This window comes from Episyrphus balteatus, chromosome 1, assembly GCF_945859705.1.
Source record: "Episyrphus balteatus chromosome 1, idEpiBalt1.1, whole genome shotgun sequence".
Taxonomy (NCBI): Eukaryota; Metazoa; Arthropoda; class Insecta; order Diptera; family Syrphidae; genus Episyrphus; species Episyrphus balteatus.
This window is the reverse complement of record NC_079134.1, coordinates 78,177,772-78,194,919: the sequence shown is the minus strand read 5'-3', so window position 1 is coordinate 78,194,919 and position 17,148 is coordinate 78,177,772. Positions and strand designations below refer to the sequence as shown.

At 31.1% G+C, this 17,148-nt stretch overlaps 2 protein-coding genes across 9 annotated transcripts in view; both read right to left on the bottom strand.

Moving 5' to 3' along the window:
• Positions 1–17,148, bottom strand: part of LOC129905220 (receptor-type tyrosine-protein phosphatase mu) — a 1,191,339-nt gene that overhangs the window by 647,346 nt on the left and 526,845 nt on the right. The gene's annotated exons all lie outside the window — the stretch shown is intronic.
• LOC129905229 (uncharacterized) lies at positions 5,305–10,805 on the bottom strand. 3 transcript variants are annotated; one of them, XM_055980672.1, is made up of 3 exons: positions 8,021–10,805; positions 7,859–7,948; positions 5,305–7,787 (listed from the first exon to the last, which is right to left on the bottom strand). In XM_055980672.1, exon 1 carries the CDS (start codon positions 9,153–9,155, stop codon positions 8,127–8,129), a length of 1,029 nt encoding a protein of 342 aa, XP_055836647.1. In that variant the 5' UTR covers positions 9,156–10,805; the 3' UTR covers positions 5,305–7,787; positions 7,859–7,948; positions 8,021–8,126. The 3 variants fall into 3 exon arrangements, with proteins under 3 accessions (XP_055836647.1, XP_055836644.1, XP_055836643.1); XM_055980669.1 differs by having other exon boundaries at positions 7,859–10,805; XM_055980668.1 differs by having other exon boundaries at positions 5,305–7,948.

Sequence of the window (17,148 nt, the reverse complement as noted above, 5' to 3'; positions counted from 1 at the left end):
TTCACGAAAATTTACACTTTAAAATGGCATAAAAAATCCAATTATTGTCAAAAACCTTTTTCCTTCGTTCATTACCTGACAAAAGTATCAAAGAAAATTCAGTAAAAATTTCAAGCCGATCGGTCCAGCCGTTCCGGAGTAATCGTGCTCACCGCCAGACACATTTTTTTTGGAGGTCGTCTAGGAGATCTACTACAAAAATAACGGAACCCAATATTTTTTTAAATACACAGCGAATTCTTTTTATTCATTAAATTTGCTATAGGGATATGTATTCTTTAGGTTAATATAATTAAATGCCTCTTTACAAAAAATCCACAAAAAAGAAGTTTTTTTTTGCACTTACAACTAGATATAACCCCTTAAAGGCTGTAAAATACATCATGCTTAGCTTAGACTCTCTTCTATCTAAAAAATGTCGGGGGCATCCTCGCAAATGCAAGATGGGATTGGGTGGTGATAGAAAATTTAAAAATAACTTTTTGCAGAGCAACAAATTCTGTCTATAATTTGGCATTTTTAGTTTTTTGAAAAAGCGTATAGATAAAAAGTCTCCACAAAATTGCATCTGTTGGAGTCGATTTGAAGGTCAAATCGTGGAGCAACAAATCCAAGATTTGGGTAACAAATTAGCAACAAATTCCTGCCTACTTACATTTTCAAATTTGTGTACCCAGCTTTAAGGGTACCTAAAACCCAAAAAATTTTCACGTTTCAACATCACCAGTAATTTCTAATCCCTATCCTAAATCAGTAAACAATCCATATTTTGAACAAGGTAATGAACAAATTAACATGGTTTCAAATAGGTAATGTCTATCCTGACCAACCTGACATCAACTCTTTTAATTCTCTTCTCAATTCTATGAACACAATAGAATTTGGAGACGAATCACTGGAAGAGTATATTGCAAATCAAAACGACTACGATGAACAACTTAATGATTATGTATGCAGAAAGCGTAACGGGTACAATGGTTGGCACCCCTAATATAAGTATTTTTTCACTTTGAATTGTGAATTACTCTTGCATTTAAGAAGTTAGGAATCATATAATTAAACGGCGAACACGAATTTTGTGGTACAAAATACCCAGCCCACAAAAACCGAAGGGGCATAAATTATATACCGCGATAAGTCCGATAAAATCAAACATTGATTTTGGGATAGAATCAAGAATAAAGAATTTTCATAAAAACAAATTTTGGTTAAAGGGTGTTTTTTCTGTAATATGTCCCAAAAAGCCAAAGATTCATTTTATATTTGGTTTTGATGACAAATTAAACGTTTATACTTAAGTTCTTAGACATTTTTTCACGAAACATTGGCTTTTTGGGACCAATTACAGATTTTACTGTCTCTTCGAAAAAAACACCCTTTCACCTAAATTTTTTTGAATGAAAACTCTTTATTCTTGCTTTCTATCCCAAGATCAATTTTTTTTAACAAATTTCATTAGGGTGGCCCATCATTTTTGTTTTCACTCAAAAAAACACCCTTTTAACCATGATATTTTTATTTCTATCACGTTTTGTTTAGAAAATAGATTTTTGCCCTTTTTCTAAAGTCACCTTTGTTTACCCTACTAAAACTTCAAATTTTAAAAAATCCTGAAAATTAAAATTTTTAAATTAAATTTCCTATGACATAATATTTTTTTTATAACTCTTTGGCTTGCCATATTAGCAGGGTCGCGTATTCAAAAATACGCAAAAATAAACTTTAAGGCCTGGCAACCCTATGCCTTGACAGGATATCGCTAGGCAACCCATGTGCAATTTATTTCTTTAGACACTAGCTTTCAGAAAATATAACTCTTAAGAGGAAAAATACAATTTTCATACCCTGTGAGCATAACTCGAGTCTTATGAGCTATAGTGCTAGAACCGTGCATTGTACAAAAAAAATGTTGAGGTATAAAATGTAGATAATTTAAAGTTCTACATTTTTGCCACAGCACTTTATTCGACTTAAATTATAAGAAAAAAGTTATGATGAGTGCAAGGGTTTTTTGCTCCGAAAAACCCTGTTTTGTTGAGTTCAAACTGTAATATTTTTTTATCTAACTTCAACTGCAATACCGGGACAAGTTTTAAAAATAATAAACCAGTCACACAATACAAATTTCTGTTTGTTTCTCTGAAACAAAAGTAAGAAATTGAGTTTTTATGAAACTCGGAACTGTTAATTAATTTGTAGAAAAATGGAGTATGAAATAAAAAATACTTTTATTAATTAATTGTTTCTTATTGTTAGGCAATGTTTTAGTGAAAGAATTGTGAAAATTATGGGCAGAGGAAGCAAAATACTCTTGCAAAGTAGGGATTTTTCGAAATTTCACAAGAACTGTAAGTATTTGGGATGAACAAGTTAAAAAATTCTGAAAGATCTTAAGTTAGCCTATCAGCCCATTTCCATTACTTTTTAGACACCCTGTTTATGCAACAAAATAATAAAAAATACTATGCAAACAAATCAATTTAACTTTGCAATAAATAAAGAATTTCAATATGAATTAGTTTGGCTACAGTTTGGATACAGTTATTTGTGTAGGCAGTTATTTTTGTATAGTAAAAATACCATCAGAGTGAATTTTTTTACCATAAATATTGAAAATAGAAGGTATCAAATGATGTCTCAAGCTCCCATTTGACAAAAATTCGAACAAAACGAAAATTTCGATTTAATTTTTCTTTTTTCTTCTTAAATTTGCCATTTTTTTAATTTTTCTGAATATGAATATGAAAACAGCATTAAAATAAAGAAAACAAAACAAAAATCTGCCAAATCGGTTAAGACGTTCTCGAGTTTTTGCCAAAATTACACACGACAATTTTTGTAAAAGACAGATTTACTTGAAAACTGGAAATTGCTCTGCTGACCTCAAAAGCAAATTTAAAAAAAAATATTTTCCAGATGAGTATAAATATATCTATCATAATTTCATAGTCACAACCCAAGCACAAATTTCGTGTTGACCTGTGTAATTTTTGTTAGAGCAATTGTATTGACTTTATTTTTATTAGATTTTGAAAAAATGTGTCATAGATGATATTCGACAAACAATTTTTTTCAGTCCGCGAAAAAACACCCTTCCACCCAACTTTTTTTTATTATCTTTTTTTTTTTACTTGGTTCTTATCCCAAAAGCAAACTTTTTGCCAAGTTTCATGAGTGTAACAGTTTTTTTTTTTAATGCCTATTTTACCTGTTTGATGTTTCAAAATAATGATCGCTCTTGAAACGTCGATATATCGAAACCACAAACATTTCTGAATTATTTTCGTACTTTTAGTACAGTTGAACAGAATTTTCTAAAAATATAGGTAATTTTTTCGAAACCGGTCCCTGCGATTTTTACAAACCATGCAACTGAAATCGCAATGTAAAATGTAGTATGGTCAAAGTTGATTCAATTTTGAATAAAAATACACAATGATGGCAAAATCATTCCGAAAAACAGTTAAATCAAAGCGGTTTCCGTTTATTTTAACAAGGTTGAAGTTTCGCACAGTGTAGAACGGCTATTAACTTCTAACTTTGTTTAAAATGACAACCTCAATAATTTCAACAGATTTAATAATACAATCAAAGCTTTTGTTTAACAAAAGCTTTGATTGTATTAATTAATTTAATATAGAAAAATTTATTTTTTGGATTGAGAAAAATATATTTTTTTTTTAAATATCAATTAAGGAAAACGGAACATTTTTTTTGTCTTAGTTTTAATTTGGTTAAATATTTGGTCGAGGATAAGTTTTTGACATTTGTATCCTTGTCACGAGGAAAATAAAACACAGATAAAGTGAAATATACTGAAAAATATTGATTTTCCCTAATACACACTCATAATGTTGCATTGCTTTCCCAATTTTATTTCTTTATTTTCAGTTTTTGATTATTTATTAATAAAAAACATTAATCCTTCTGCAAATGATTTATCCTCTGAAGATAAAAATTTAACAGGATCCCAGAGCAGGGTAAAATATTTGACAGCTGAAAATTTTTTTGTATTCAAAAATGTATTGTCAACAATTTAACCTCGGCTAAATATTTAACCCAATTCACACACGGCCTTATATAGTGTGTAAATAATTAGAGTCATTTGGGGTAAGATTGCGCAGTGGGTAAGAGCGCGCACTGCTTATTTCTAGAGTTGTGTCCAAAAAAAATATTAAAATGAAAAATGAGGAAATCAGCGCACGATTGTCCAAAATGACTTATCTCGTTGCAAAAATCATAACTTTTGAACGGATTGAGGTAGCGGTACAGTTTTTTTTTTAATTTGAAGGAAATTTCCAGGGCTGTTACACCAATGAATTTCAAGAAAATTGTTTTACAGGATGTTTAGGAATCATCGGCCGAAAACAGATTTTGTTAAAAAAAAATATTTTCATTAAAATTGGTATGCCACTTTGTAGAAATAACTAATCCACATCTAAAAACAAAATTTCAAAAAATAAAATGACCCGTTTTCGAAAATTTTATTTTTGAAAAAAAATTTTCAAAATTTTTTTAAAAATCCAAAAATTATCTTTTTTTTAAATTTTATTTTTGGCTTATATTTGAGTTATATAAGTGCTTCTTCACAAAAAGTTTCGTTGAAATCGAATAAGCCGTTTCGGAGAATATCGGATTGAAAGAAAAAACCGTTCTATGGCAGGTACCGTTAATAATGATTTTCCAAAAAAAATTTGTTTCATTAAAAATTCGATTTCACAAAAAGTTTCGTTGAAATCGAATAAGCCGTTTCGGAGAATATCGGATTTAAAAAAAAAAAAAAAATTGCACGACTGGGGTCGCACGTACTTGCTCTTATGCTTAAAGTAACTATAATGTTAAAGCTTTTTATACAAGAAATTTAAAATTTGATATTTTGAAGAAATTTCATAATTAGTATAAAAAAATTAAATCTGGTTTATTAATTAATAAAACTCCGTTTTAAATTATCTTAAAAAAAAATAAATATGCCATTTTATTTCTTGTATAAAAAGGTATTTTTAGAAAAAAATTTTCGAAAATTGTAGGAGCCGTTTTTTAAAAAAATAATTTTTTATGTATAAAAATTTTTTAACATTTTTCAAAAAAAAAGTTGGTATGCCATTTTGAAGAAATAATTAATTTACACATAAAAACTAAATTCCAAAATTTTTCATTCATCCGTTTTCAAAAAATTGATTTTTCAAAAAAAAATTTTGAAATATTTTTTAAAAAACCAAAAAATGCGTTTTTTGAAAATTTTTTAAAATTTTAGTATTATCTTTACTTACACACTTTTGTATAAAAATTTTCATTTAAATCGGGTAAATGTTGTACGAGATATTCAGAAACGAAAAAAACCGTTCTATGACAGGTACCGTTAATAACGGTACAAAAAATATTTTTTTTATTTAAAAAGTTGGCTCTTATGTGTAGTACTACACACAAAAATTTTAATCAAAATCGTTAGAGCCGTTTTTGAAAAAAATTAACTTTTCTATTTCCGTTATATGGCAGGTACCGTTAGTTTTGGTCATAAAAAAAAATGAATTTTTTAAACAAAATCGTTGGAGCCGTTTTTGAGCAATTACAACTTTACTGAAATTGGTGTATGACAAGTACCGTTATTTTTGGTCCAAAAAAATGAATTCCAAAAAATGGTACATACCAAATTTGAAGTCAATCGGTCCATCCGTTTAGGCTGTAGATCCTTATACAGACAGACAGACAGACGGACTTCCGAAACCAACTTTTTTGGCATTCTCTATCATCGTAATATCATGGAAAAATGTTATCTCAACTTTTTTTAGATGTGGATTAGTGATTTCTACAAAATGGCATACCAATTTTAATTTAAATATTTTTTTTTAAAGAAAATCTGTTTTCGGTCGATGATTCCTAAACACCCTGTTAGACAATTTTCTTGAAATTCATTGGTGTAACAGCCCTGGAAATTTCCTTCAAATTAAAAAAAAACTGTACCGATACCTCAATCCGTTCAAAAGTTATGATTTTTGCAACGAGATAAGTCATTATGGATTACCGTGCAGCGCTTAGTAAGGCGTCAATAAGTGACGATCTTCGCGAGTGTGCCCAACTCCATTTTATTTTAAAAGAATGTTTAAAAAACTCGGCTAAAAACAAAAAAAAGTTGTGCTGGAAAAGTGTGTGGCGTCGGAGTGACAGCATTAGATACCGAGAGTAGCATATATCTTTGAATAGTGCATATTTATGTATATTTGATTTTAGTCAAAAATTTGTTAAACTTTGTTTTATTTTTCAATTTTAAAGTTCAAGTGACCTCAACTTGAACTTTAAAATTGAATTATATTCAATCGCTCCACTTAAAATAGAAATAATTTAAATAATTTTTAATTATTTTTGTTATTTTTTTCTTCGTTATTTGTTTTATTTTATTATAAATTTGATAAATGAAAAAAAAGTACCTTTGTGGGTAAAATCGCGCAGTCCTTTTGTGAGTAAGAGCGCGCACTTCTCCCCATATTAAACTTTTCTTTTTTTTAATCTGATTTACAGTACCTACAGAGAATTTTTAAACTTGATTCTTGAGAAACGAAGGCGGTTATTCATGAATTCTAAAAAAGAAAGGCTCTGATTTAATTAGAAATATTTTTTGTTTGTTTTGTTTTATAAATAAAGTTTAAGTTTTTGTATTTGAACTTAATTTGTTTTTTCTTTAATATTTTCATTCATTTTAGTGAAAACTTGGAACTTTTGAAAGAACGTTTTGTTTAACTTAGTATTACATTAAGTTTTTAGAAAATTAGTAGCCGTAAACTGTTAAGGTTCCTATTAAAATTATGTGCGCGCTCTTAGCCAAGAGTTTGCGCGATCTTATCCTGACTTAGCCGCAAGAGTGCGCACTTTGACTACATACCTATGGTTTTATTTTGAAACATATAAAATATTTAAACTAAAAAACTTTTTTTTTGTGTTTTCTTGTTCCCAAAATATAGGTTTATCAAATGTAAAAAACTTTATGCTGATATCTCTTACAGAATCTTCACAATTTTGCCTTAAAGTGAAATGTGCGCGCACTTCCCCAACCGACTCTACAACAAATGGTATGCCAACTTTATTTTGAATCGTAATTTTTTAATTTTGTATGTAGGGTAAAAGCGGGTGAGATGGTATACCTTTTTTGTTTTTGTCATATCTTTCAAAATAAACCATATTTTATATTGATAACAATGCAAATAGTTTCTTTATTTAATATCCAACGTTATGTTTCATTTACGAATTTTATGAATAGAATTTATATTTTTAATTTAGCAAAAGAAAAAAGTTTAAAAAAAAACCATCTCCCCCTATAGGGTGGGTGAGATGGCATACCCTGATGGGTGAGATGGTGCATGAGCTTATTTCATGTTCTTATTACCACATTCATTGCACATGTGGTTGAATGATGTGCAGGAATCATGTACCCATCTATGGCACATAATACACTGCAACCAGTCTTCTTTTTTTCGGGTGGAACGATAGTCTTCACCACAGCCCACGCAGGTATTCTCGCCGAAGTCTTCAGGTCCATCAGAAAATTCATGCAATGATATCGTACCCTCAGATGACGTCGAATCTTTTCGTTGCCTTGCTCTCTGTTTTTTCTCTTTCAATTCTTGCATCTTTTTTTTCTTAATTTTTTGAGTTTTGATGTTCTCTTCTGTGTTAAGGACTCGAGCTTTTTGCTTTCTTGTATTGGATCGTGTTGACCTTGACGTTGATGGAATTGGTGATATAATAGCAAGCGCCTTGCTTGGAGTTATACCGCTTTGGTCTTCAATGCTAGCCTGTTTGGAATCAAAACATTTCAGTTTAAAGCTACCTCTGTTTTGAATATTTGAAGTTATTCATCTTTTACCTGTTCCTGCCGGATATTTTGTTGCTGTTGAGGATTTTGTTGTGGTTGTGGGCTTGAGGACTGCTCTGGAGTTGATTCACGGATGATTGGCTTTAAGAGAGGTAAATAACAAAAGTTTTGTAAGGTAACAATCGCAAAAGTATTTTACAAAATTATATTTACCTGTTCAATTAAGCTAACTTCTTCATTTACAGGAATAAATGCATAGTCAGGAATAGCACTAGGATTAAACGGACAAATCCCGGTAGCTGTAAAAGCAGAAATTCCATTACTTGTAGTAGCAGAGGAACTCCATGCTTCGTAGAGCAGTTTTCCGAACTGAAGCCTGGTTATTTTTCGAGAAGGATTGTTTTTTTAAAAAGGTGTTACATGCTGTGTTGTAGTGTGCCTTCAAAGAACGAAAAAAAGTTCGATCCAACGGCTGAAGGAATTGTGTTGAGTGCGGAGGAAGACACAAGAGCACAATATCATTTACAGCAGCATACTCCAACATTTCACTGTTGCTGCAGTGAGATGAGTGTCCATCTAAAATGAGAAGTACTTTACCCATTGGTTTTCTGGGCACAAAATGCTCTTTCAGCCAAAGAAAAAAAAATTCACTTGTCACGTATGCTGACTTCTCTCCCATGTATACAACTGAGCCTGGTGGCATACCATCCTCGAATTCTGGCTTTTTGTTTTTGCCCTTAAACACACAAACTGGTGGTAGGAAATTTCCCTCCGCATTACAGCATGCAATCACTGTAATTGTCTCCCCTTTTCCAGCTGATGTTATGGCTGCAACATTTTTTGACCCCTTTTCGGCCACAACTAGTTCTGGTTTATTATTCAGCTGGCACCCGGTCTCGTCCATATTAAAAATATTTCGAGCCTTGCCCATTAGGTTGTTTTCGATGAGAATTTTTTCAAGAAGGTCAAAGTAGGTTGCCACTTCCTGCCGATTCATACCAAGAACCCGTGCTTGGGAAACTCCTTCAGCCTTTCGTATCGCCAAATCTGGATGTCGGTTTAAAAAGAGCTCCAACCAACCCCTACCTGCTTTCTTCAGGTCTTTTGAGAATCTATGCGGGATATTGTATTGTTCCGCAATACTATATGCCATCTTGCAAACTGATTCTCGCGTTGGAGCGAATCCGTGAGCCTGCAGCTTCTTTATATGATTGCATATTTTTGTCTCAATTTCTGCTCCCAAACACGCGGAAGCACCCAATTGCTTATTCGCAGAAGAATTTTTCAAATGTCGCCTTAGAGTTGTGGCTGGAACGTTATAAATCTTTGCTGCAAAGTTAATTGACATCAACTTTGCTTTAATGTCATTAATTGCGGTCTTTAAAGAATGTTCCGACCAAGAACCCCGACTAGAATTACTTTTTTTTTTTTTAAACGGTGGGCATTGTTAGGTACACTTTAGTAATATATATTTTTTTTTTTTAATCTAATTCAATTTTGTACACACGAATGCTAACGAACTACTGAAAATAAGGTTAGTGCAAATGTTTAAAAATTTTACGCACTTCCTTATACTAACCTGTATGCTTAAATAAAAAATTTTAAATTCGTTGAATTACAAAAAAAAAATATTTTGAGGGTGAGATGGCTCATGCCAACACTATACTCAAATACTAAATTTCATTACGGAATGCGCCATTTCACCCGCAAAAAAAATGTGCCATTTCCCCCTTTTCGACATATTTCCTATTTTTAAGCACACAAGAAAAGCAGGTAGAACTACAGCACAGATTTTTTACACAGTGAACGACATATACTTCCTTGTGTGTATTGATGTATCAAATAGTGATGGGAACTATCGAATGATTTGAACTATCGATAGTTAGTAACTGAATGATTTGAACTATCGAATAGTTCATTCATTCATTCATTCATTCATTCGAATAAAAACTATCGAATAAAACTATCGAATAAACTATCGAATAAACTATCGAATAAAAACTATCGAATAAACTATCGAATAAAAACTATCAAATAAACTATCGAATAAAAACTATCAAATATTCAGTTGCTATTTAAAAATAATATTTTATCAAGTTTTTCACTTTTCATCCGATTTCATCTTAAAGAAGCATCCATCATACATTGAAGTACATAATATAAAAATCGTAAAAAAAAAATAGTCGAGAAATGACCACTGGAAAGGATTTGTTTCCTTTTCTTACACTTTTTATTTTTGCTCGTCCACATGCAAAATTGCAAATATCAAAAGTATATACATACCTACCTACAATAATCCAAACCAACCACACAGTTGCATCATATTTTTGTCTAACCCATTCACAACCCTTTACAAAATCCACTTGTTGACACATATACCTGCTGTTTGTGCGTGCGCGAATGTTTTGCTTCTTCCGGCGCCATGTCTCGTCAAGTGATTGAAAAGATGGGTTTTCCCACTAATTAGGTTCATAAACTATACACTGGCTGAACAATGAACATGTTCCGCTTCCCAGGTCAAAGAGTTATTTTTTTCTCTTTTGTCACTTTTTTATGACACCGCACTGACCGACGGATAACTTCTTTTCTTTTCATGCACCGTGCTGCCTTTCTTTTTCTTTTCTTTACCGCCTTTGTTTTGAAAATATGGGCACTCCAACGTAAAACACATAAATTCAGTCCTGAAAAACTTTCAAGATATCATTTGGAAGATCGCACAATATGTGTATCATCATTCATCTTCCTTCAGTCCTTCCTTCAAATGCAGATAAAATCATTTACAATTAAATTGTGAAATCAAGGGAAAAAGCAAATAGTAGAGAAATAAAATTATGACTGAATTAAAAAAAAAAAAAAAAAACAATCTAATAGACTGAAAGAAAACAGTAACTGAATATGAAAAAATTCAAATGAAAAAGCTATCGTTTGAAAAAACTATTCAAATGAAAAAACTATCGTTTGAAAAAACTATTCGAATGAAAAAACTATCGAATAAAAAAAAATATTCAAATGAAAAAACTATCGTTTGAAAAAACTATTCGAATGAAAAAACTATCGAATAACAAACTATCGAACGAAAAAACTATTCGAATGAAAAAACTATCGAATGAAAAAACTATTCGAACGAAAAAACTATCGAATAAAAAACTATCGAACGAAAAAACTATTCGAATGAATGATTTTAAACTATCGAATGAATGAATATTTTACAACTATCGATAGTTTGATAGTTTTTATTCGATAGTTCCCATCACTAGTGAGCACGATTACTCCGGAACGGCTGGACCGATCGGCTTGAAATTTTTACTGAATTTTCTTTGATACTTTTGTCAGGTAATGAACGAAGGAAAAAGGTTTTTGACAATAGTTGGATTTTTTATGTCATTTTAAAGTGTAAATTTTCGTGAAAAAAACAATTTTTCTCTTTGAGAAGCCGCCATTTCGTCAGAAATCAAAATTTTGACTATTCCTTCGTTCATTACCTACATTTGTCTATCCTGGAAATGAATATTTTGGATTTTTAAATTTTGGGTGATTTGTATCAGAGATATTTTGCTCACCGCCAGACAGCTTTTTTTGGAGGTCGTCTAGGAGATCTACTACAAAAATAACGGAACCCAATATTTTTCTAAATACACAGCGAATTATTTTTATACATTAAATTTGCTATATGTACATGTATTCTTTATGTTTGTATAATGAAATGCCTCTTCACAAAAAATCCGCAAAAAAGAACGTTTTTTCGCACTTACAGCTAGATATAACCCCTTAAAATAAGGGCCTACGAATTGTTTTTAACTAATTTCAGAATTGAATTGATAAGTAAATTAAATGTCAACAGATTGAGCAAAATCAAAATTTTCAACAGTGAAATAGAGATTAAATAAAACATGTTTTTGTATATTTTCTTCTTGGTTTTCAAAGATACACTTTTGATTATGTTTGTGCAGGAGCGTACACACCAACAAGTTTATAAGCATGCTTAAACAACTGCATTACACAATCCAACATAAGTTTGCAGCTTTCAAACAAGTTGTTCAAGCGATCAAGGTTGCTATGCCAACTTGTTTTGTTGCTATGCAGTGACGTTGCCAAATTTTGTTTTTTTTTTTTCAAACCATGTATTGTATCTTTTTTTAGTCTGTTTTCTTTTTTGCTTCGAGATTCACAAAAGCTTTTGCCTATTGTTTGCATTTGCACTATTGTTTAACTAGTCAAAGCATCATGATCGAAGAATTAGATTGCAAGCAATGAATGAAATATAACTAAAGAATAATAAAGACATTGTATAAGGTAAGAAATAAGTTAAGAAAAAAATTAATAAAGTTATTACTTTCATACAATTTTAAAGTTCAAGTGACCTCAACTAATAATACTTCATTTAAAAAAAAAATTATTACCTCAGGGGCCCCAAAAAAATAAATTATATATTGTCTTAGAGGTATTGAAACCTGGAAAACCATCTCACGAAAAGCAATCGTACAGGCACATTTCACTTCTTCCTGTAGTGTCGAAGATTTTTGATAGAATATTTCTTCAGCGTCTTCAGCCAATAATAAAAGAAAAAGACACCAGTTCGGTTTTAGAAACAAGCACTCGACGATTGATCAAGTGCATAGAATCACCGATGTCATTGAGAAATGTCTTGAAGACAAAAAATATGTTCAGCGGTCTTTTAAGACGTGTGTCAAGCTTTTGACAAAGTATGGCACGAGGGCCTCAAATTTAAATTAAGACAAGTCCTACCTGAAGGACTCTTTCTTAGAGAATGTCTAGAAAACAGAATTTTCCGCTGTAGGCACGGAAATGATTAATCAGACTTTAGGGAAATAGTGGCTGTGATACCACAAGGTACTGTTTTAGGTCCCATTCTGTACCTTCTATTCACACGCGATATACCTCAAACAGAAAACATGAACGTAGCTACTTTTTCTGACGATACCGCAATACTTGCAGTAGGCAAAACAATTAACGAATCGAAGAGCAAACTACAAAATGCTCTTAATAATGTCAATGAATGGACACAAACATGGCGAACAGCGCTTAACGAAATTAAGTCAGTCGAAGCGAAATCAAAATGGAAACTGCATGTTAAAAATAAATGTGATCAATTAAATATGAAAATGAGAGAAATGTACTGGTTGCTAGGACAACATTCTAGACTTAGTATTATTAGTTTACAAGCAAGTACTTAAGTCTGTCTGGACATATGGTATTCAAGTCTGGGGTTGTACCCGCTATACAAATTTATACAGATTACAAACTTTTGAAAATAAATTACCAAGATCATTTTTAAATGCGCCTTGGTATACAACATAAGAAACGAAGATCTTCAGAGGGATCTTGGAATCCCCACGTTTTTTGCGCAAAAGCATAGAAAAAATCGAACATACTAATAGAACAATACTATAAATTTTCGACAAGACAAACTTAGTACGACCGACGTTTGCGAAGGACTAAACCTTCCGATTTGGTACAGTGAAATTTTTCAATTTAATTCCTTTATTTCAAAATATCGGCATTGATTAATATAAATTTAAATGTTTACAGATTTTATTTGTTTAATTTCCTATAAAATATTTTTTTTTTGATAACAAAATTTGAACCATTACATTAATGATTTAATTTAAAAAAAATATTATTTAGCTATTTTTAAATATCATCAGTAGGAACTTTCACCGGAAAGTTACCTACAATTCGTAACTTAACTTCGAGAAATATAAATTGCTAGATAAGTTCCATTTGAACTTAGGTAGTTGCAATCGGTAGGATTAGGTGGTTTTTGGTGCGGCAAGAGTCCCACATATCTATGAGCACGCGTTTTCTGGTGCTCATAGAATCTTTTGAAGATTTCAACACCTACCCACGGACAAAAAAAGGTCTGTTTTCCAAACATAAAAAAAAATAATAATAAGTTCATCATGAATTGTTGACACATGCGCAGGTACATTGTTTTCGCTCATCATACAATCGCCTTGCACATGCAGCCATTCTATTACATCAATCAAGTTTTATGGCAAGCACTTGATTTGATCATTTCAAACAGGTATAAAATAGAAAAATGTATCCACTGAAATGAACTTATTATTTGGCCATAGGGGCTCTTTTGGAGTTTTGAAATAGGACGCCGCGGCAGCATGCTTGTTGAGGCTCAGCTAAGCTCGTCGGACGGGTGGGTTTTTGTCCTTTCCAAAATACCTATAGTTCAATCCATAAAAATTACATGCCAGATCTATAAAAAAAAAGGTTAAAAATAATTCAAAAGAAAAGAAGAAAGCTGCTCGAATAATTCAGTGAGAGAGAAAAAAGAAAGGAAGAGACATACTCATTCACCTATGCCATTACCTTGGTGAAAGAATGGATTATCAACTAATAATATTTTGACTTGGAAATAGATAATGCTTCTTATAATCAAAAACTAATTCTAAACTAAACTAAACCTAATGATTTAAACTCCCCTTAATACTAATTGTTCCTAAATATAACTGTTCTTATCTTTATTTCCGAGCCAGATTATGCTCATCCCTAAATCCACCATCTCACCAAGATAACCTTTCGCTAGAACCATGAAGGATTGGCTGATGTTGTTGGCATAGCTTGGCCATCCCTCCCATATGTTTGAAAACATATCCTACGCTATCTTCCTTGGCCCATATTATGGAAGATAGCCCCTATCTTGCTTACCAGCTAAGTAGCTTACGTCATGACTACGTCTTCACTTATAGACGGCTTGTCGAAGATCCTTCACACACCATCATCGCTTTTTCTTTAGCACTTCATTATTATGATTCTATGATCATTCCTTCAAACCAATTTCCAATAAAAGTAAAAAAAAAAAAAAACTCTGAATTTGATACTAAATCTAACAACTTTAATTCAATTATTTTAAAGTCAATAAAATTTATAAAATTCATTAAATATGTTAATTCAAATTTCTTAAAAAATTAATAAAATGATTTATCATTTATCATAAGAAAAAAGAAAATTCTGCTCTTAGCGGTAATTTTTGATGCTCTATCTGGGATTTATCTTTTTTCTAACCAGAAAGAAAATATATATGTAAATGTAAGAATAGGTACTCACGGTTTATTTTACACCAAAGATCAAAAATAACAGTTGACTTTTATTTTAATTCGGTATCCCACTGACCGATATTAAATATACCTACCAACTTTATTTCGGTCTTGGTCTGACTTTTATTTAAAAAAAATATTTTTGAAGTTATACTTCTTATGCGGCGTTGGGGTGAAAATTTTATTTTTGACAAGAACTGTCAAAGGGATTATCTAGTAGCGCCCCCTATGAAAACAATTTTTTTTTTGTTTTCAACCCAACGCCGCACGGTTGTCCAAAATGACTTATCTCGTTGCAAAAATCATAACTTTTGAACGGATTGAGTTAGCGGTACAATTTTTTTTTTATTTGAAGGACATTTCTAGGGCTGTTATACCAATGAATTTCAATAAAATTATTTCACAGGGTGTTTCGGAATCATCGCCCAAAAACAGATTTTCTTTAAAAAAAAAGTTTAAATTAAAATTGGTATGCCATTTTGTAGAAATCACTAATCCGCATTTAAAAACAAAATTTCAAAAAAATACAATGTCCCGTTTTCGAAAATTTTATTTTTCAAAAAAAAATTTCAAAATTTTTTTAAAAATCCAAAATTTATTTTTTTTTAAATTTTATTTTTGGCTTATATTTGAGTTATATAAGTGCTTCTTCACAAAAAGTTTCGTTGAAATCGAATAAGCCGTTTCGGAGAATATCGGATTTGAAAAAAAACGGTTTTATGGCAGGTACCGTAAAAAATCCATTCGGTTCCATGCATTAAGCCGAATAGGGTATGTGTACCAATCAATTGTTGATCCAAAATAAAAATATTTAGCTGCGCATGCTTGCGCACTGCCGAGATTTTGTACTTTGAAAAAAAATGAAGGCAGAAGGAACAGATTTTCTTTAAAAAAAATGTTTAAATTAAAATTGGTATGCCATTTTGTAGAAATCACTAATCCACATTTAAAAACAAAATTTCAAAAAAATACAATGTCCCGTTTTCGAAAATTTTATTTTTCAAAAAAAAATTTCAAAATTTTTTTAAAAATCCAAAATTTATTTTTTTTTAAATTTTATTTTTGGCTTATATTTGAGTTATATAAGTGCTTCTTCAAAAAAAGTTTCGTTGAAATCGAATAAGCCGTTTCGGAGAATATCGGATTTAAAAAAAACCGTTCTATGGCAGGTACCGTTAATAATGATTTTCCAAAAAATTTTTTTTCATTTGAAGATAGACCTTATTTTCAAACTTACATTTGAATTTTTTAAACAAAATCGTTGGAGCCGTTTTTGAGCAATTACAGCTTTACTGAAATTGGTGTATGACAAGTACCGTTATTTTTGGCCCAAAAAAATTAATTCCAAAAACCCCTCTGGAGGGTCTCCAAAAAATGCTACATACCAAATTTGAAGTCAATCGGTCCATCCGTTTAGGCTGTAGATCCTTATACAGACAGACAGACAGACGGACTTCCGGGACCAACTTTTTTGGCATTCTCTATAATCGTAATATCATGGAAAAGTGTAATCTGAACTTTTTTTAGATGTGAATTAGTGATTTCTACAAAATGGCATACCAATTTTAATTTAAATAATTTTTTTTTAAGAAAATCGGTTTTCGGCCGATGATTCCTAAACACCCTGTAAAACAATTTTCTTGAAATTCATTGGTGTAACAGCCCTGGAAATTTCCTTCAAATTAAAAAAAAAACTGTACCGCTACCTCAATCCGTTCAAAAGTTATGATTTTTGCAACGAGATAAGTCATTTTGGACAACAGTGCGCCGCCCGGTAAGGAAGTATAGCTTTAAAATAATCAGCTAGTGATAAACGATACTATTGTTATAAAAAAATGGCTGCGGTTTGTTGCATTTCGTAAATAATATTTCCCCATGTGAAATAAATTTTTTTAATTATAGAGTTTGCTGGAGTCTTTGCGATTTTTAATCTCAAATAAATAAGTGTTTTTTCCTGTATAAACATTTTTTTAGGGAGGTTGGATTGTCTTGGTACCACCATTGAAAATGTTAAGCCTGTCAATGGTATTTCTCGATACTGGATCTTATGAAATTAATACCAAGACAATACGACTTCCCTGATAAAAATGAAGTTCGTCCAAACTTTATTTATAACATTTTTATTTGGTTTACATTATCCACTTAAATTATAAACTTTATTTCACACGCGAAAATATTTCTTTCCTAATGCAGCAAACCGCAGCCACATGTTTTTTTCTTTTTGTATTAGAAAAAAACAAAAACTGACGCTTATAATGAAAGCACTCA

What these genes read in the sequence shown, in the direction of transcription:
- LOC129905229 (XM_055980669.1), bottom strand. Translation starts at nt 9,155, where the DNA reads ATGTCAATTAACTTTGCAGCAAAGATTTATAACGTTCCAGCCACAACT.